The sequence below is a fragment of the Argopecten irradians genome, chromosome 3, assembly GCF_041381155.1.
Source record: "Argopecten irradians isolate NY chromosome 3, Ai_NY, whole genome shotgun sequence".
In the NCBI taxonomy this organism is placed as follows: domain Eukaryota; kingdom Metazoa; phylum Mollusca; class Bivalvia; order Pectinida; family Pectinidae; genus Argopecten; species Argopecten irradians.
Window position 1 is genome coordinate 67,448,401 of NC_091136.1, and position 21,765 is coordinate 67,470,165.

Below are 21,765 nucleotides of genomic sequence, written 5' to 3' on the forward strand. Positions count from 1 at the left end.
CTTATTTGATTTAGTTAAATAACAAACACATTCAGTGATTCTCATCTAGGTGAGAGAATATCTAAAATAAAACATTCAGACTTCATTTTCAGACAAGTTTTTTAATAAACATAACGATATAACAGACATACAAATAATTCCACACGGACGAACTGGTTATTGTCAATATTGCGCGATGTCTGAAACGAAAAGAAATTACAGTGTTACAAGGTATGGCAACATCAGTGTTTTCGATGTGTGAAATTAGATAAGGACTATACTTTTTGAAGACACATTACCGTTATGATATTTGGAATAATTCAAATGTCACAAATATGTTCTTTTCCTAAACACTATGCTCAGAATCATTAATTTTTATACCTTATAGCAAAATTATATCATTATATTTGAGAACTAGAACAAAAGACATTTTCAACGAAAGGTAATGGATACACTAAAAATTGCTGTTTAATACAAAGTGTTAAATATTCATGAAATGAAAAAGCTTGTATAAAAATGTTCTTACCGCTATAGAATAAAAACAATATGATCACATGAAGATATGTATATACTTACATCACAGAGTTGCTTGTATAGTACTGAGTGTCATTGTCAGGAGTTTAACCAGAGTTGGAGTTCCTCAACAGAAGGAGAAGGGGAAGTCCGAGCACTGCAAGGGAAAGGATATTATTATGGAATCGCTGTACAAAATATGTACGACATGTAGATGATGGTAGTAGAACCCCAATTAAATTATTTCGTCAAAACAATCAACTATATTGAAAGGATTAAAAAAAACTAAAAAACGTAAAAAAGTTAATGCGATGACAGATAATTGATGAAGAAACCAAGAAAAACCCAAACATTCATATCCAATGTTCAATGATTATGAAACACAAATTAAGTTGATCTATCAAAATGAGATCACTCCAAAATAATTTTTTAGATCCCGTAAGCATATGTTTACATATGAGAAAACAGGCACTCCGGTTTTGAATTTCTGATTTGAAAGACAGCTACAAATATTTGTTCATTGAGATAACTTGGTAAGCTATTACGGAATATTTAAACTTAATACTTTAGTTAGTCCTTATTCATAGATTTTATATGTATAATTCCTTATTAAGAGATTTAATATATTTTTAACAGTTTTCTATGGCAGTGGTAACTGGTGGGGACAAACGTAATCCATCCTACTTGTGATTTCAAATCATCTACTACAATACAACATAGCTTATATGACAAAGACAAATTAACTGTTACTTACACAGAAGTCCAGATCCTCCGAGTCCGAAAAGTCCATCATCCTGATCGTTCATTGGTGGAACTGGGGGAGCCATGGGTACGTAGGGTTGTCTGATGATTGTCTCGGTGGACACGTATCCCTTTCCGTATCCCTTGGAGTGCCCGTATCCACTTCCGTATCCACTTCCGTATCCGCTTCCGTATCCACTTCCGTAGCCACTTTCGTATCCCATGTTGTATCCTCCTCCGATACTACCATAGGAATCGTAGTAGTCTGAACCGTATCCGGCTCCTAGAGCGCATGACACGCCGAGACAGAGGCAAATAGCGATGAGGGCGGCTGAGGAGGACTTCATGGTGACTGTAAAATAAGAAATCATTACTAAAACAACAGCTTTACACAATTATCAAACTTCATAACAAACACGTTTGTATTCAAATGTAGGTGACATTGATATTTTAGATTAAAAAAATCCTGACTGGTAATAAACCAATAGCTAGATAGCTAACGACACAAAGTTAATCGTAAGTGTCTAGAAGAGGACTTACCAGCTGTGTGTGAGGATCCAGTCAGACCCCGGACCTTATATAGCCCCTACCCTAACGTCTCGTGACTTCCTGATCCCTAGCTTCCACGCGGCATGTGTAAGGTGACGGAGAGCAGCCGGGGGCGTGTCCAGCCGTTGACAGGCGGTACTATTTGCTTACAAGGAACACATGGTATATATTTTGATATATTGTAAAAGTGAAAACATGAATGAAAGGGTATTACAGGCGGGGAGGAATTTGGACTAATAGGTAAAACAATACGGGAGAAGTAGCTATTTCATTTAACCACGCATCACATTTCAAAACATCAGATTATTTTAGAGACAACCACGGAAGTATCTTGTAAAGTGTTAACAAATATTACGATTTCCTAAATAGATCATACGTATATACCTAATCCAGGTGACTATAGGACATAGTTTTTCAATACATTGGGTAGATTTATCATATCTGATGGTACGACAAACGATAGTTTAATAGGTGATTTTAACTGTGTGTGCTGGATAAGTCAAAAGATAGCAACTCGAACCAAAAAAGGGAATATATGGTTATCAATGCTTTAATAAGATTGATCAGAAACTTTATATTACAACACATAGGGCGAATCCTAAAACAAGTCGATATACCGTGGGCCTTCAAAGTCACGTATTGACATGGCCCTTACACACGAGAATATATCCTCGTTATTAATTAAAGCCTTTTTTTACGCGCACACCCGTAGACGACATTTTTCTATGTTTCCACACGCGTAAGTAGCGTAGCCCGGTTTGTACGTTTAGCCCCGGTGACATTGGAGAAAGTTTTATAAAAAAAACTTTTTTAAGACAGAGGGATGGGGTAATGATTAATCTGAATACAAAATGTATAGAAAATTATTTAAGTGGAATCGATGATATACTCATTGAATAAAGTTATATAAAAAGCATTTTAAAACAGAGGGATGGGGTAATGATTAATCTGAATACAAAATGTATAGAAAATTATTTAAGTGGAATCGATGATATACTCATTGAATAAAGTTATATAAAAAGCATTTTAAGACAGAGGGATGGGGTAATGATTAATCTGAATACAAAATGTATAGAAAATTATTTAAGTGGAATCGATGATATACTCATTGAATAAAGTTATATAAAAAGCATTTTAAAACAGAGGGATGGGGTAATGATTAATCTGAATACAAAATGTATAGAAAATTATTTAAGTGGAATCGATGGTATACTCATTGAATAAAGTTATATAAAAAGCCTTTTAAGACAGAGGGATGGGATAATGATTAATCTGAATAAAAAAGGAATAGAAAATAGATTTATGAATGAAGAAATTAGACAGGACTTTTAAAGGGGTAATATTTTTTATATAGGTATATATTATTCTAATAAATTAAAAAAAAAAAACGTGCATACAGAAAAACATACATTGGCTTATTTTGAAATCACAAGATCAGTCCGTCAAAGCTTCCCAATCACACGACTACCTTATATATATTACAGGCACGGCCATTAGTATGTACTATCACATCCGATAAATACAGTTACCAGGAACCATTGAAATCAATTAAACATGTTTGCTGATTATACAAAACTTCTGAATAAAAAAAAGAAAAATCTATGAAATAAACATTTAGATTTCTGAAGCATATGGGCCAAAAACAAATCATACATATTATAATTAAACAGAGGGTATCTATATATGCTTAAAAAAAACAATATAAAAAATCGACAAAAAACTGCTGTTAAACATTAAAGACGCTCCACTGCTGACAAATGGTATTTTTTCTCTATCAAAAACAGCAGCAGACGATTTAGTATTTTTCTTCAGTTACAAAGGTTACTTACTTTACACCATTGCCACCATTGAAAAGTTTGAGCTTTTAATTTTACTTCAAGTTAAAAATATGAAAAATAATTATTTGCATCCCGAATATCATTTATGCTCTGTCGGCGGTGGAGTATCGTTAAGCATCATTCATGGACACGTGATAGATAAGAATAAGATATGGAAAGAAAAAATTCTAAAGAAAAAGAACTGTCTCAAAGTATAGAATCAAGAAATCTCACTTTTTAAGGGGAAACTATAGGAGATTTCAGAAAGGTACATCCGGGCGCTCAAAGGTACAACTCTGTGTATCTACACATAAACATAGTGGGAACACAGCCGCTTGCGATGATTGTTTTTATTGTAATAAATAGTGCGACAATCCGAGAACTATTGCGTTATTATTATTATAAAAAGGGTAAATAAATATATTTAACAAAAATATTTAGAAATAAACATCTGGTATTCATATATTTTACTCTGTTTATACTCCATTTTCGACCGCCACGAGTAAAAACACGGTCGACATTAGACAAACGTATAAACATTGACAGAAGTTACAAAATTAACAGAAACTACATATTAAATTCCATGTTTCCCCAAATAATATAATGACATTTTAATAAGCGACTGCTGTTTTCTAAGTTTAACTTGGTAAAACATCTTACGATGTGTGATTATGACCAAATTACAATTTGCCTTCGTAGATTACCCCAAGCGCACGGCAGCCATTACGTACAGTACTGCCGAGATCCCGAATTTCGTCATTTTTTCAGAGTCACAAAATTATATATTCTGGTTAACTTTTTCGTCAGAAATTTTGGAATTTAGTTTATGACATTCAAATGAGTCATTTTATAGTTTCTTTTTATCATATTTTAAAACAAAACTTCGAGTATTTTAGGATTCTCGAAGCCGTGCGCAATGTATCCTGGTCGGCATTTATAGTATTACGATCTAGCTATGTTGTAATTCATAAATCTAAATGTAGTCTATCTAACATGCATTCAAATTACTTAAAAGTATTATCACCTCAATTTGGCATTTCACATAACGGCACATGGAATAAAAGTGACTAAAAATTTAAAAATAAACTCATGAAAATTGAACGATTTCACTATTTTATTTTTCGAGATATCGGCAGCAATACTGTACGTGTACGTACACGTACATCTTCATTTATGTGTAACAGTGGTTTATACCATTTATTTAAAACCAGATATACATAGGAAATAACGAAATATATATCTTTTACAAGTACTTGTTGAGATATACGTTAGTAATTACGTATAAATATTATTAATTTCCCAACTAATGGCTGTCGACCGAGGTGATCTACCGGCGAAGCCATACACGAGCGGCCGTGGTCTGACCAGGTGGTTCACATTTCGTTATATTTATATTAAATAGTGTTATGAACAGATTTTCCGTGTATTACAGAAATATGATACATTGAAATCAATTATTTATTCATAACTTTTTCACAACATGGATTTCTACGTGTGAACAAAAAGCGGGTACATGTGACGGCCCGGCACCGCTTCGCAAGCTGGCCTCAACACTATATATAAATCTACACAACTATATTTAGCAATAAGAAATTGTAAATATAAATGTCTGTAACCTCTGAAACAATAAGAAACTATTTTAATGCCAGAATTTGCAAGTATGAAAGTGTATACTTTTGTCACAGTATCGATTTTGTAGCAGTGATGTACGTATCTGTTATTGTTTTTATTAGTCGCCATATTGTGTTTGTACCTTTGAGGACCCGGATGTAAACTTTCTGTGTCGTCAAGCCATCTTTTCTGAAATCTCCTATTATCATCAAATCTTTTAATATGTCCTTAATGGAATTTGAGATAGAAGCCAGAAGTATTCCTGTAAAATATGTACAGGGAATAAAGAACTCATATGGGACTATGCATGGGATGGGAAAGTCAATCAAATTGAAGCATCGAAATGATAAATCTGACAGACTTTGTAGAAAATACCAAATTAAAGACAATCTACAAAATTCTGCAAACCAAAACTCAGACATGGAATGCTGCTGGGAAATACTACTTATAATCTTGATAATACATATATTTAAACTAATTTCCTAACTGATTTGAATGGATTAAATAATAGCAATCAAATACAATGTACCTATTCAATTGCACTCTTATTAACATATGGTCAAATATGAAATAAAAAATAGTACCTAATGGGATATCACAATTCGGAAACAAATAGAGGACCATCATTTATACCTTCCCTTTCAAAAAGTGGAATCACTAAAGTATCAGACATATGGAGTGAGAACAGGAAAAACTGTATAAACTCTAAAGAAAACTTATCTTTAAACAAAATTGGATTGCAGAGATTTCCAAAATAACGAAAAATATACCCAGAAAATATATTGCAATTATACAAGGTCAAGAACCAGAAACATATATATATGTTTGAAACGCTGACAAAGAAGTTGATTTACTTTGATTTTTTTCTCTAATCTTCCAAAATAACACATTTAGTATTAATAAAGACTGTGTTGGAAATTGCATTTTAATAAATCATCGGTGGAGTCAACTAGCAAAATTTTCTCTTCAATAATCTATGTCACATTTACGGTGTTGCCATTATTGTAAATGTTATTATGTACATGTATTATGTTTAACTTGTGTGTTGCAAATGTATAGTTAAAAAGCAAATAGGAATATAATGGTACGTAGGGTTTTCAATTTTGCAATTTTAAAATAATTAACATTAAAAACACATATCTACGGTGGCTGATTTGTGCCATTTCGTCTTTTCGTCTGTTCGCCCCGAAAAGACGAAAATTAAGAAACCTTAAATTTCGTCTTTTCTCCCCGAAAAGACGAAATTTAACAAATTAAAATATCGTCTTTTCGGTCGTCTTTTCGTACCGAAAGACGAAAAGACGAAAAGTCAAACACGAAAAGACGAAAATGATATACGCTAATTAGCGGCATTGATTCTCGTCTTTTCGCCTTCAAAAATCTCGTCTTTTCGACCCGAAAAGACGAAAATTAACAAACCTTAATTTTCGTCTTTTCTGATTTGTGACAGAAAAAAATTTGCAGTTAAAAACAAAAAACGTTACTCTTTCTAAGACCAGCATAAAAATAAAGTGCCAGTGTGCTTGATAGTTTGTCCCATTAATACACATCGTATGAATAAAACAGTGAATAGAAAAAAAATCATGTAAACTGATGAAGCATCTGGGCCAAAAATCAATTATAAGAATTATAATAAAACAGAGGGTATCTATCTAGAACTGGAAAAAATCCCACAGAACCAATGGACACAAACTGAGTATGTTATCCCTATCCCCTAAATTTTCTGATTTCTGACAGATTTAACGCCTCACACCATAAAATTGTCTGATTTCTGACAGATTTAAGGCCTCACAGAAAACGTTCTGATGATTAACGCTTGCAGTTAAAGAGAAAGAAACGTTTCTACAGTCAGCATAAAAATAGGGGTCAGTGTACATGTGCTTCATATTTTGTCCCGTTACATAATTTGTTATTTCAACAATTTCTGCTAAAAATTCAAATTACGTTAGTATCACTAAAATGTAAAAATAAAAGGCTAATAGCTTATAATTTCACTCTTAAGTGCTTAAAAACTTGATATAGATAAAATTGTCGTCGTAGAGACAATTTTAGTGAACAATGTGAAATTTTACATCTCTTCAAAGTGTAAGAAAAGCACTGTTTCAAAATGGCCACCAAATTGGACATTTTAAAAAATTTGTATATAAACAATTCTACAAACAATAGAAGTCTACTTTTTAGACAAATTTTGTGTATGGTAACTTTCTATAAATAGAGACAATTATTCACAAAAATTCTTTGATTAATTGAAACGAGACTGCAACGAGAATGAAACCTCGCCAGAGCAGAATTTAAGTTTTTGTTTATTTTGATTAGCGTTGAAATAACACCTAGATCGTTGTACAAATGTTTAGATGTGTTACTGCAGCTATGTATACAAATTTTGAGCACAATGACTGTTCAAAATGCATTCTTTATACATGATTTATTGATTTTGTTTTGGAAAGATAGAAATCGGACTTAATGTTACATATTTACATTGCCACTGCACAGAGTCTATAATTTGCTACTTAACCCTACTAAATGTTAATTTCCAACATTAGCATTTTCAGTTAGGCTCTGGCCTACTAATACCTTCATTAGAGTTCAAGAAGGTCACTAAAAGACTGGGGTTAAGTCAGCGTGAGAATTCAATGAACGAATGTTAAAATAGTATTCAAATGGATGAATTTGAAAATGTATTTTAATTACAATATTTGGAATGGATTGAAGTGTCGTATTCATCTTTATATAACTGGTATATTGATGGGACTATTACATCAACTGTTACTGTTTAGTCGGTTGTTCATGAACACACACCGGAAGCCACTGGCAGCCACTATTTCCCGCCAAATCATAGCTGTTTCATCAACTGATATTTTTCTCTGAAGAGACTAAGAAATAAGTTTTATTTTCATGCTTTATTTTTTATCTTTTTTCTTTTCAAAGCTAGTTTCGCTAACGACTGCATTTGCTTGAGCATCCAATGTGTGTTATGCATCAATGCGTGTCAAAAATATAACAACCATTGTTTACATAAAACAGTTTAGCGTTTATGCAATGCTTTATTCTATATATACAAGTGTCTCTGGAAATATTGTGTCCAGTTGGAATTGTTGTCAACATTTCCTGATATATATTGTTTTCTCCTCAGCGTAGTCCGATTTTTCTTATTTGATTCAATTAAATCTCAAACACATTCAGTGATTCTCATCTAGGTGAGAGAATATGTAAAATAAAACATTCAGACTTCATTTTCAGACAAGTTTTTTAATAAACATAACAATATAACAGACATACAAATAATTCCACACGGACGAACTGGTTATTGTCAATATTGCGCGATGTCTGAAACGAAAAGAAATTACAGTGTTACAAGGTATGGCAACATTAATGTTCTCGATGTGTGAAATTAGATAAGGACTGTACATTTTGAATACATATTACCGTTAACATATTTGGAATAATTATCATGTCGCAAAAAAATGTATAACTTCTAAACACTTAGCCCAGAGTCATTTATTTATACGTAATAGCTAAATTGTATCATTATAGTTGAGAACAAACTAGAACAAAAGAAAATTAAAACTAAAGGTAATGGATACAAATTGATGTTTGATACAAAGTGTTAAATAAGGATACTTTAATGTTCTTACCGCTATGGAATAAAAACAATATGATCACAAGAAGATATGTATATACTTACATCACAGAGTTGCTTGTATAGTACTGAGTGTCATTGTCAGGAGTTTAACCAGAGTTGGAGTTCCTCAACAGAAGGAGAAGGGGAAGTCCGAGCACTGCAAGGGAAAGGATATTATTATGGAATCGTTTTACGAAATATACACGACATGTAGATGATGGTTGTAGAACAACAAAGAAATTATATCGTCAAAACAATCAACTGAATTTATAAGATAAAAAAATAATACTAAAACAGATAAAAAAGGTAATGCGATGACAGATAATTGATGAAGAAACCAAGAAAAACTCAAACTGACAAGAAAGAAGTTCTAATATAAACTGTTATACAACTGTTCATCTCCAATGTTCAATGATTATGAAACATACATTAAGTTGATCTATCAAATAATATCATTCTAAAACAAATGATTTAGATCGCGTAGGCATACTTTTCACATGTGACAGATCACGCACTTCCGGTTTTGAATTTTTGGTTTAAGCAGCAGCTAAGCTATTCATTGTTATACTGACAAAAGTAATGTTTAACACTTAGATCATTTGGCGAGCTATTACGGAATACTTAAACTGAACATTTATGGGGAAATAATCGACCAATATACGGTTTAGTAGGCCTCCGTGTTTGTAAGTCACTGATCACTAGAGATCATGTTGTAGCTTATAATTAGTCCCTAATTATGAATTAAATTTATAATTCCTTAATTAGAGATTTCATACATTAAAGCACATAATGGACCTTTCACTGACATAGAAGTCTACTCCTGACATAAGAAAGGGAGAACGGCCAAGGGACAATATTGGCTATGATAAGTGTACAAAGGTTGTCTATGGTAACTGGTAGGGGTGGTGGTAAGACAAACAAAATCCGTCCTATTTGTGATTTTATATAATATACTACGTAATGTACAATACAACATTGCTTATATGACAAATTAACTGTTACTTACACAGAAGTCCAGATCCTCCGAGTCCGAAAAGTCCATCATCCTGATCGTTCATTGGTGGAACTGGGGGAGCCATGGGTACGTAGGGTTGTCTGATAATTGTCTCGGTGGACACGTATCCCTTTCCGTATCCCTTGGAGTGCCCGTATCCACTTCCGTATCCACTTCCGTATCCGCTTCCGTATCCACTTCCGTAGCCACTTTCGTATCCCATGTTGTATCCTCCTCCGATACTACCATAGGAATCGTAGTAGTCTGAACCGTATCCGGCTCCTAGAGCGCATGACACGCCGAGACAGAGGCAAATAGCGATGAGGGCGGCTGAGGAGGACTTCATGGTGACTGTAAAATAAAAAAATCATTACTAAAACAACAGCTTTACACAATTATTAAACTTCATAACAAACACGTTTGTATTCAAATGTAGGTGACATTGATATTTTAGAATCCGAAATATTCTGACTAGTAATAAACCAATAGCTAGATAGCTAACGACACAAAGTTAATCGTAAGTGTCTAGAAGAGGACTTACCAGCTGTGTGTGAGGATCCAGTCAGACCCCGGACCTTATATAGCCCCTACCCTAACGTCTCGTGACTTCCTGATCCCTAGCTTCCACGCGGCATGTGTAAGGTGACGGAGAGCAGCCGGGGGCGTGTCCAGCTGTTGACAGGCCGGAAGTAGGGAGAGGTAATATTGTACCAACATACCACTTATTTGCTGTCGGGATGGTATAAACTTATTAAATATTATCGATTTGAAAACTTTCTTATCCTCAGTAGTGTTTCGGGAAATATTTATTGTGGTACTTTTTAATGCAATTTGTATTCACATTTAGATATTTACTCGAATTCCAACACAAAATTCCGCTATATTTATATATGTGTGATTGCATTTATCTTGATTTCTTTCGAAAACGAATATGAACTCAATAAAATTCAACAAAGAACATTGAACAGGCAAAACTTCAATATTTCATAAATATACAAATACAATGGGGACAACCTACGTCACCGGAAGTGATATCGGGCACACAAAAACAATGGAAAAACGCCCGCTTCAAGATGAAAATCGGCTGAAATTATGACAGCAATGCATCTTCTAAACCTATCGTGCGTCAAAGACAGTGTATTGTTAGAGACTCTGGGAAATTATTAGATATCGTCAAACTAGCTCAGATTATGCAAACACCTCTTCACAATATTTTTCGACAGCAGGGATATCGGTCACATTTTAATCACTAAAACGTTATAAATTGCAAATAAATAAATTTTGCTGCCACAAAACTGTTCCGTTTACTAATTTGTATTATATGACTGTTGAAAGAAAATATTTCATTCATTATATCTGATAGTGGAGAATCATATACGATGCTTAAGTAGAAATTATGAAAGTGATATCGGTCACACTTAGAACTTTAGAGGTAACAGTCAATAAAAACACTAATAGGTGCCGCGGTGGCCGTGTTGTGTTACTGATAGCGACTACTTTGGGAATTAACATCCAACAATCCACATATGTTTATCAATACAGGATGTGTGTTGTGTTACTTATAGCGACTACTTAGGGAATTTACATTCAACAATCCACATATGTTTATCAATACAGGATGTGTGTTGTGTTACTTATAGCGACTACTTAGGGAATTAGCATCCAACAATCCACATATGTTAATCAATACAGGATGTGTGTTGTGTTACTTATAGCGACTACTTAGAGAATTTACATCCAACAATCCACATATGTTTATCAATACAGGATGTGTGTTGTGTTACTTATAGCGACTACTTAGAGAATTTACATCCAACAATCCACATATGTTTATCAATACAGGATGTGTGTTGTGTTACTTATAGCGACTACTTTGGGAATTTAAATTCAACAATCCACATATGTTTATCAATACAGGATACATGTATGTGTTGTGTTACTTATAGCGACTACTTTGGGAATTTACATTCAACAATCCACATATGTTTATCAATACAGGATGTGTGTTGTGTTACTTATAGCGACTGCTTTGGGAATTTACATTCAACAATCCACATATGTTTATCAATACAGGATGTGTGTTGTGTTACTGATAGCGACTACTTTGGGAATTTACATTCAACAATCCACATATGTTTATCAATACAGGATGTGTGTTGTGTTACTTATAGCGACTACTTAGGGAATTAACATCCAACAATCCACATATGTTTATCAATACAGGATGTGTTTGTGTTACTATAGCGACTACTTGGGAATTTACATTCAACATCACATATGTTATCATACGATGTGTGTGTACTTTAGCGAATGTACATTCCACATATGTTATCAATACAGATGTGTTTGTGTTACTTATAGCGACTACTTAGGGAATTTACATTCAACAATTCACATATGTTAATCAATACAGGATGTGTGTTGTGTTACTTATAGCGACTACTTAGGGAATTAACATCCAACAATCCACATATGTTTATCAATACAGGATGTGTGTTGTGTTACTTATAGCGACTACTTAGGGAATTTACATCCAACAATCCACATACGTTTATCAATACAGGATGTGTGTTGTGTTACTTATAGCGACTACTTTGGGAATTTACATCCAACAATCCACATACGTTTATCAATACAGGATGTGTGTTGTGTTAGTGATAATGACTACTTTGGGAATTTACATTCAACAATCCACATATGTTTATCAATACAGGATGTGTGTTGTGTTACTTATAGCGACTACTTAGGGAATTTACATTCAACAATCCACATATGTTTATCAATACAGGATGTGTGTTGTGTTACTTATAGCGACTACTTTGGGAATTTACATCCAACAATCCACATATGTTTATCAATACAGGATGTGTGTTGTGTTACTTATAGCGACTACTTTGGGAATTTACATTCAACAATCCACATATGTTTATCAATACAGGATGTGTGTTGTGTTACTTATAGCGACTGCTTTGGGAATTTACATTCAACAATCCACATATGTTTATCAATACAGGATGTGTGTTGTGTTACTGATAGCGACTACTTTGGGAATTTACATTCAACAATCCACATATGTTTATCAATACAGGATGTGTGTTGTGTTACTTATAGCGACTACTTAGGGAATTAACATCCAACAATCCACATATGTTTATCAATACAGGATGTGTGTTGTGTTACTTATAGCGACTACTTAGGGAATTTACATTCAACAATCCACATATGTTAATCAATACAGGATGTGTGTTGTGTTACTTATAGCGACTACTTAGGGAATTAACATCCAACAATCCACATATGTTTATCAATACAGGATGTGTGTTGTGTTACTTATAGCGACTACTTAGGGAATTTACATCCAACAATCCACATACGTTTATCAATACAGGATGTGTGTTGTGTTACTTATAGCGACTACTTTGGGAATTTACATCCAACAATCCACATACGTTTATCAATACAGGATGTGTGTTGTGTTAGTGATAATGACTACTTTGGGAATTTACATTCAACAATCCACATATGTTTATCAATACAGGATGTGTGTTGTGTTACTTATAGCGACTACTTAGGGAATTTACATTCAACAATCCACATATGTTAATCAATACAGGATGTGTGTTGTGTTACTTATAGCGACTACTTAGGGAATTAGCATCCAACAATCCACATATGTTAATCAATACAGGATGTGTGTTGTGTTACTTATAGCGACTACTTAGGGAATTAACATCCAACAATCCACATATGTTTATCAATACAGGATGTGTGTTGTGTTACTTATAGCGACTACTTAGGGAATTTACATCCAACAATCCACATATGTTTATCAATACAGGATGTGTGTTGTGTTACTTATAGCGACTACTTAGGGAATTAACATCCAACAATCCACATATGTTTATCAATACAGGATGTGTGTTGTGTTACTTATAGCGACTACTTAGGGAATTTACATCCACCAATCCACATATGTTTATCAATACAGGATGTGTGTTGTGTTACTTATAGCGACTACTTAGGGAATTTACATCCAACAATCCACATATGTTTATCAATACAGGATGTGTGTTGTGTTACTTATAGCGACTACTTAGGGAATTAACATCCAACAATCCACATATGTTTATCAATACAGGATGTGTGTTGTGTTACTTATAGCGACTACTTAGGGAATTAACATCCAACAATCCACATATGTTAATCAATACAGGATGTGTGTTGTGTTACTTATAGCGACTACTTAGGTAATTTACATCCAACAATCCACATATGTTTATCAATACAGGATGTGTGTTGTGTTAATGACTACTTTGGGAATATGTCGTGATATATTACGCACAATCAGACCTAGTACGGTCTACCTACCAAAAGGAGGGTCTGGGTCTTCTGACTAATTAAAAAAACACTAAAATGGCGCTAACCATCGAGATAAATACATGTATATACAATAAATATATTTGTTTTATTCGATGTGATCAGATTATATCAATTCATTCTTAAATAAATATATGAAAGAATGTGTTATGCCTTAAACTTCCAAAGTGTAACAGAAGATGACAGCATACCTACGGAACAGTAACGGTTAAGCAGTATTGTTTGTGTGTTAGAAGGTGTATGTACATATAACTATCGGAAATATAATGATGTGGTAAAAATGAGGACCGTTTTGACTTTACCCAAGATCATCAGAAACATATCGATAGCTGTTTGTTAACACACATCCAACTCCAAATTAGAAATCTGTGTTGCATTTATTATCCCCCATCCCCAACATAATCAGTAATGATAATAATGAAAAGCTCTAGATGCAGGCTAGGGTATCAAAGGTTCGCCACTCTGGTCTTACCGTATGACACAATTCTTCAGATGTCTTCAAAATTTAATAGATCATCATTTTTATCTTAAATCAAATCACTTATGAAAATAGTTGATTTCCAGAACATAAATCGATGATGTGTATTCTTCATAAATGAGTTGGGTTTTTTTTAATTTAATTTTTTTATTATTATTATTATTACTATTTTGTAGCTTTAAATCAACTGGAAAGATTATCTCGAAAAAACTTTTATCATAAGAAAATGGAATGAATAAACTGGTGTCTATTTTCAATAAATGCAAATTGAATGAGTAAATTGGTGTTTTTTCAATAAATGCAAATGGAATGGATACATTGTTTTTGCTTATCTTTTAATAAAAGCAAATAGTTTATTCTATATTGTAACCACTGTAATTTTGTATTTTTAGTTTGCAAAAAGGGAACTGTATATATATATGTGTTTTCAGATTTCGTCATCTATTTCAAACATTTCGTTGACATCTTCCTATAATTTCTTATTGTAGACATCTTTTGGTCCTTTTTAAAAATGTTTCCATAACTATCAAATATTTGGATAGATTAATCCAGTATACGGAGTATCTTGTGATATCGTGTTTACAACTGTTACTATTCCTTAATAAGTAAGAAAACTGGGGTTGATACCATAGTTTTTACAACTGTTACTATTCCTTAATAAGTAAGAAAACTGGGTTTGACACTATAGTTTTTACAACTGTTACTATTCCTTAATAAGTAAGAAAACTGGGGTTGACACCATAGTTTTTACAACTGTTACTATTCCTTAATAAGTAAGAAAACTGGGGTTGACACCATAGTTTTTACAACTGTTACTATTCCTTAATAAGTAAAAAAACTGGGTTTGACACCATATTTTTACAACTGTTACTATTCCTTAATAAGTAAAGAAAACTGGGTTTGACACCATAGTTTTTACAACTGTTACTATTCCTTAATAAGTAAAAAAACTGGGTTTGACACCATAGTTTTTACAACTGTTACTATTCCTTAATAAGTAAAAAAACTGGGTTTGACACCATAGTTTTTACAACTGTTACTATTCCTTAATAAGTAAAAAAACTGGGTTTGACACCATAGTTTTTACAACTGTTACTATTCCTTAATAAGTAAGAAAACTGGGGTTGACACCATAGTTTTTACAACTGTTACTATTCCTTAATAAGTAAGAAAACTGGGTTGACACCATAGTTTTTACAACTGTTACTATTCCTTAATAAGTAAGAAAACTGGGGTTGACACCATAGTTTTTACAACTGTTACTATTCCTTAATAAGTAAAAAAACTGGGTTTGACACCATAGTTTTTACAACTGTTACTATTCCTTAATAAGTAAGAAAACTGGGGTTGACACCATAGGTTTTACAACTGTTACTATTCCTTAATAAGTAAGAAAACTGGGGTTGACACCATAGTTTTTACAACTGTTACTATTCCTTAATACAATGTAAGTAAGAAAACTGGGACTGACACCATAGTTTTTTTAAGTATACTTGTAGTATACATGGTACAGTTATGATGCTCATTAACTATCAAAAACCTTTATAGAACCATTCTTTGTAAAATTTGATATGTTATCACCTATTTGAAATCTTGAATTATACCAAATTGGAGATTTTAAATAATGAATATCTATTACATTGTATATTTTAGACATTTTGTTTGTTTACAATTCTGTAATGTAATATTTCAACAATTATTACCACAATTGTACAGAATGTTTTTGATTACAGGTTAAATAAGATTGACATTTGTTGTAACGTATGACAACAGTTTCATTGCACTGGTATATGATTTCCCCTTCCAGCAGTTGATTATAACATCTCTATTTTCTATCGACCTTTATACACCTATAGTTCAGTGATTTAACAAGATCGTGTTGGTACTACAGTGGTATGTTCTAAATCGTGCCGTTTTTTTCACATGTTTTCCCGTGCTATGTCCATGGAAGGAAATTCTTTAAAGTTATATGTGCCAAAACTGGGTCAAATATTGGTATTTTTATTTCAATAATCTATTGAAATCCATCAGGTATAGTGAATTAAGCAGTGAAAATAATTCAATGACCTGACAAACGTATGAGTACGATGCCTTATAAACTTTAGTTACCAGAAATAATTTATTCTTGTTTTTTTTGGCTTACGTAAGTTTGGATGAAAACTTAGCAGAAATAACTTAACAATTACTGATATCACTGTAAAAATGTGAAATTGTAGACCACAACTTGTCTTGATGATCTGACCTATGTATTCAGTTTACTGCACTGTAGATGTAAATATAATGATTTTCAGCTCTTACTTGCCAAATTAAAATATATATGCATTGTTAGCATTGTACACCTTAACCATTTTGGTGGTGAATAAATTATTTAAAGCCTTTAATAAGGGGCACATTACATTTGTTATTGATATCGAAGTTGACATCTATTTTTACGGTTTTATGAAAATATTCCAGGAAAACCTCCATTCAATATGGTTCTATCAATATTTGCAAACGTTTCTTGTTGATTCTTTTAAACATTTACAGCGGTTGTATCAAAAACTTTTAGAAACCTTTAATTTTTCGAACAATACGAAAGAATTATTGATATGGTATTTATTTGCAACTAATGGCATGAGCAGGACGATAGGAGGATAACATGTTTCTCTGTCAAAATGTAACTTCGAGGAAGTATTCATTTAGAATACATCGTTTAGTATTCACTGAAAACCGCTAGGTATTAAACCGAGATTATGATGTCGGGTTGTAATATGATTTAAGACAAGCCACATAAAGTACATTTACAAATACATTTTAATCAACAAAAACCACAAGTATACAAACAAATAGCACAGACGAACTGTTAACTGCCAATATTGCGCGATGTCTGAAACAAATAGAAATAACAAAATCAGTAAACGGCAATAGTTAACAAAGCAGAAAAGCTTTCACTTGTTCTTTAAGCAAGGTAAACAATCTTAAATTATTTCCGTAATATTTTCTTAAATAATGTGTGTCCAAATTCTAGTTCTTACGCCAATCTTTACAATTGCATAAAATGAGACATCGTGCGACCATAATCAAATTTGTACTGGATTCTGAAGATGATGACAATCTTGATCAAAGTTGGACGAGTATATGTCTCAACCGCAATCAAAAAGCATTTCTAGAAACGTTTTAATACAAAATGTTAACAGTTTGAACACAGGAAGATATGTATATACAACTGTACTTACATCACAGAGTTGCTTTTATAGTACTGAGTGTCATTGTCAGAAGTTTAACCAGAGTTGGAGTTCCTCAACAGAAGGAGAAGGGGAAGTCCGAGCACTGCAAAGGAAAAAAATCATTTAGATTTCTAGATTGACTTTAAATGTTAAACTATTTTTTTTATATATATATACATTTTTTTCATTTGGTTACTATTTTCATTTAGTGCGTCCATTATAAAAAGTTAAAATATCAAATATTGATGAATGGAAGTTAAATGATATCAGAAGTATAGAAAAAGTACGTCAATAGAATACTTTAAACACTCACACAGAAGTCCAGATCCACCGCCGAGTCCGAACAGACCATCATCATTTGCAGAGACTGGTGGTGGTGGTGGGAGGGCGATCTGAGAGGGGTACGGTTGACTGATCACTGTCTCCGTGGAGACGTATCCCTTTCCGTAACCCTTTCCGTATCCCTTTCCGTAGCCACTTCCGTAGCCACTTCCGTAGCCACTGTATCCCTTTCCGAATCCCATAGTATATCCGCCTCCCATAGTTCCATAGGTGTCATAGGAGTTATATCCGGATCCGTATCCGGCTCCCAGTGCGCATGACACGCCGAGACAGAGGCAAATAGCGATGAGGGCGGTAGAAGCGGACTTCATGGTGACTGGAAAAAAAGAGTCCATCGTTAACACACATCAACAGAATCTGAGAGTGGAACCAAACGTTTAAAGAGCAAGGTCTATTAAAAGAATATACATATTAGTGTTATGTTAAACACATTCCCCCTCCATTACCAATGATGACGTTATCACTATTATTACAAGAAAACACTATATTTCTCTAAATGAGCTATCCATTAATCTTCTTTGTTACTTTATCATGCACACTACATAATCATTTATTTAAACTAATTTGTAAAAAAACATAATATCACCGCTTTTATCGGAATCGCATCCAATATCAATTTTGAATTGTATAATGTTAGGGGTGTATGTACAGAGAGAAAACAATGACGACCCTTAAACTTTTTTTTGTTGTATTGAATATCAGCAAATATAATGTGTCCTATTTGTAACGTTAAAGATGCTCCACCGCTGACAAATGGTATTTTTTCACTATCAAAAACAGGAACAGACGATTAAGTATTTTTCTTCAGTTACAAAAGTTACTTATTTTACACCATTACCACCATTGAAAAGTTTGAGCTTCTAATTTTACTTCAAGTAAAAAATATGAAAAATAATTAATTGCATCCCGAAAAAAATCCGTGTCACTATATCCTATACGGAGGAAGTACTGATTGCGCATGCACCCAAGGCGAAATAAATTATTTTATATTATTTTTTGTGTTAATTAGACATATATATACGTGATCAAACACCAATTATTGTTCAACTAATGAATATCATTTATGCTTTGTCGGCGGTGGAGCATCTTTAAATGCGAAATTTTTAAGGCTGTTAGTAGCTGTGGCTAATAAAAGTAACGAATATGTTGCAAATGATTAAATGCATACAACATACAAATTCTGACCAAAAAGAAAGACAAAAATAAAAACTTGATAAAATCTACGTCCCGTGTAGAATTAGGCACTCACCTGTCTGACGTCAACTTGATGTGACGACCATGATTGGTTCTGGCCCTTATATACCCCTAATAGCGTGACTTCCTGTTATCGAGGTTACTTCCACGTGCCTACAGATCATGACCGGACGAAGGACCCCGGGCGAGCGGGTAGGTCCGACTACCTTTTAGGGTTCTGTCGCTCCGATCGTGTGTAATGTTATGTGTATAACGGATATTTGTCGGAACTTCACATGTATTACATTTCTGATAGATTAAACTTCATTATATGGCATAACACCTTCGAAATTTCGTCATCGTTAAAATGATAATTTTGATCTACTGTTTGGAATGACGAAATTTTGTTGAACAAGTATGTATATCTTCTGGAATGCTTTTGATGTGATTTAATCCAATTGGCATCAGTTGTTTTTAAACTTTTAAATATTGAGAAAAACGAAGCTCATCTTTGCTATTTTGTTTCGATTTTATCTCCCCAGAAGACAGTATAACAGTTTATTGTACAATTTCCAATTGGATTAAAACAAATACTAGAGAGTGAGAAGGTACGTATTCGTTTTACAGCACTCTCATTGGTACAATAACGATACGACAAAAAACACTCTGCAATACAATGCTGCATTTTTTTTATAGAATTACGAAAACAAAAGGTTAGCGTTGTTCTGTGTTAATATTTTACTTGTTTAGAAGACGAATATTCTATTGATAAAATTAATAAAAAAGTGATTCGTATGTAATGTACTTTATGTTATGTAATAACCGCTTAAAGATGTTTCTAAGTGTTTCGCAAACATAGTTCATATTTTGTATTTGCCTGGGTTGTATAACCTATAAATTAATTACCGAAACTATCAAGGAACTCCTTTTTTAGGATTTTACTTATATGATCAGAATTATCTCAAATCCATAAAAATAATTAGTTGATATTTAATTTCTCAGAAAATTAAAAACAATTTCAATAAATATGTGTCCAAAATATTACCTGATATTCAAAAAGTGCTATATCTATTGGTAACTTTTTTTTATCAATTGATAAAATGTTAAAAAAACATAATTATGATAAATTTAAAAAAAAAAACGTGGAATATGCAATGACACATTTAAAACTCATAAAAAGCTAGGTAATGTAAAAAATAAGATTTGTTTTCGATATTTGAAATATACATTCAATATCTTAAATATCTGCTCTGTGTGACAAAATGGAAGATGTCTGGGGAGAACAATAGTTGTGTTAATAAAAGAGTAGATATATTGCTTCGTGTGTCTGCCTCGTGTAATGTATGAATTGTCGATAAATGAATTAGCCATTGAGGTGGATAATTAGAATAAACATATACCGTCATTAATGATGCTGTTCTTACTGTATAAGATGTAAAACCATTGCTATCACTCCACCATGTTATAGTATATACCCCTCACAAAAACACACTTTTTCTATTCTTATCATAGCTGTCGTATTCAGAAAACGCTAAAATTGTTTCTGAAATATCTTAGATAGAACTTGCTGCGCTGTGTGATGTAGCTTCCTGTGCTGTCGTTATGTGTTAGGAGTAAATAAATACGCTCTAGATAATATAAACCCGTGTCATATCTATGTCATAAAGAACACGGTGTACTCATTGCTTATTGTTCTACACATGGTGCACAAATTTCGAGGAAAAATTCATAAGATTATCTGATGAAATACATTCATGCTAAAACAATTAAAAACAAAAAAAATATATAGGAAAGGTGCACATTTTATCATATTTAAATAAGTATGTGGATAGTTGGAACAATTTACCAGAAATAGTCGTGAACGCTGAAACCACAAAAGACTTCGAAATCCTCTTAGATAACCACTTAAAGGACAACATTTATAATAATTATTGATATATGTATATATATGAGCTAACAAATACCTGTACCATTGACATAATTGTAATGTATATTTTGATGTTTTATGATATGGACATAGAGGCTTCTAGCCTACGTCCATTAACTTCAATTAAATCAATTAAATCGATTAAAAGTATTCCCTTCACAACTATATTTTCACTGTAAATGTTGTGTTCTGGTTGGTTAAAAATGAGTGAAATATCAAAGGTGAAATTTTTACTCGAGTGAAAAATACACCACATATTTTTCACTATAAAACCACATTTTTTTCTCTGAAAAATGTGATAATAAAAGACTCTTTCATAAGTGGATATGAAGGATAGTGCTATTCTACTCAAGGGTCACAAAATGTTGTAAAACCCGAGGCTTGTCGAGGATTTTGCAACATTTTGCTGTGATTCCGATGTAGAATATCTCTATCC

General features: G+C 32.9%; 3 protein-coding genes across 3 annotated transcripts; all 3 read right to left on the reverse strand.

Annotated features, from left to right (window-relative positions):
* Nucleotides 1-98: 98 nt before the first annotated feature.
* Nucleotides 99-1,580, reverse strand: LOC138320121 (sulfur globule protein CV1-like). Its single transcript, XM_069263184.1, has 3 exons — nt 1,247-1,580; nt 556-649; nt 99-179 (listed from the first exon to the last, which is right to left on the reverse strand). Exons 1-2 carry the CDS (start codon nt 1,578-1,580, stop codon nt 600-602), a joined length of 384 nt encoding a protein of 127 aa, XP_069119285.1. The 3' UTR covers nt 99-179; nt 556-599.
* A 6,716-nt stretch (nt 1,581-8,296) lies between these two features.
* On the reverse strand, nt 8,297-10,172 carry LOC138320122 (sulfur globule protein CV1-like). Its single transcript, XM_069263185.1, has 3 exons — nt 9,839-10,172; nt 8,896-8,989; nt 8,297-8,537 (listed from the first exon to the last, which is right to left on the reverse strand). Exons 1-2 carry the CDS (start codon nt 10,170-10,172, stop codon nt 8,940-8,942), a joined length of 384 nt encoding a protein of 127 aa, XP_069119286.1. The 3' UTR covers nt 8,297-8,537; nt 8,896-8,939.
* Nucleotides 10,173-17,456: 7,284 nt separating this feature from the next.
* On the reverse strand, nt 17,457-19,100 carry LOC138320123 (sulfur globule protein CV2-like). The gene is made up of 3 exons (XM_069263187.1): nt 18,201-19,100; nt 17,897-17,990; nt 17,457-17,547 (listed from the first exon to the last, which is right to left on the reverse strand). The coding sequence occupies exons 1-2, from the start codon at nt 18,562-18,564 to the stop codon at nt 17,941-17,943; spliced, it is 414 nt and encodes a 137-aa protein (XP_069119288.1). The 5' UTR covers nt 18,565-19,100; the 3' UTR covers nt 17,457-17,547; nt 17,897-17,940.
* Nucleotides 19,101-21,765: the final 2,665 nt, after the last annotated feature.

Excerpts from the sequence above, each read along its gene's own strand:
- LOC138320121 (XM_069263184.1), bottom strand. The coding sequence starts at position 1,580 with ATGAAGTCCTCCTCAGCCGCCCTCATCGCTATTTGCCTCTGTCTCGGC. Across the intron at positions 650-1,246 it reads CGGAGGATCTGGACTTCTGT|TGCTCGGACTTCCCCTTCTC; the intron begins GTAAGTAACAGT and ends TTTCCCTTGCAG.
- LOC138320122 (XM_069263185.1), bottom strand. The coding sequence starts at position 10,172 with ATGAAGTCCTCCTCAGCCGCCCTCATCGCTATTTGCCTCTGTCTCGGC. Across the intron at positions 8,990-9,838 it reads CGGAGGATCTGGACTTCTGT|TGCTCGGACTTCCCCTTCTC; the intron begins GTAAGTAACAGT and ends TTTCCCTTGCAG.
- LOC138320123 (XM_069263187.1), bottom strand. The coding sequence starts at position 18,564 with ATGGACTCTTTTTTTCCAGTCACCATGAAGTCCGCTTCTACCGCCCTC. Across the intron at positions 17,991-18,200 it reads CGGTGGATCTGGACTTCTGT|TGCTCGGACTTCCCCTTCTC; the intron begins GTGAGTGTTTAA and ends TTTCCTTTGCAG.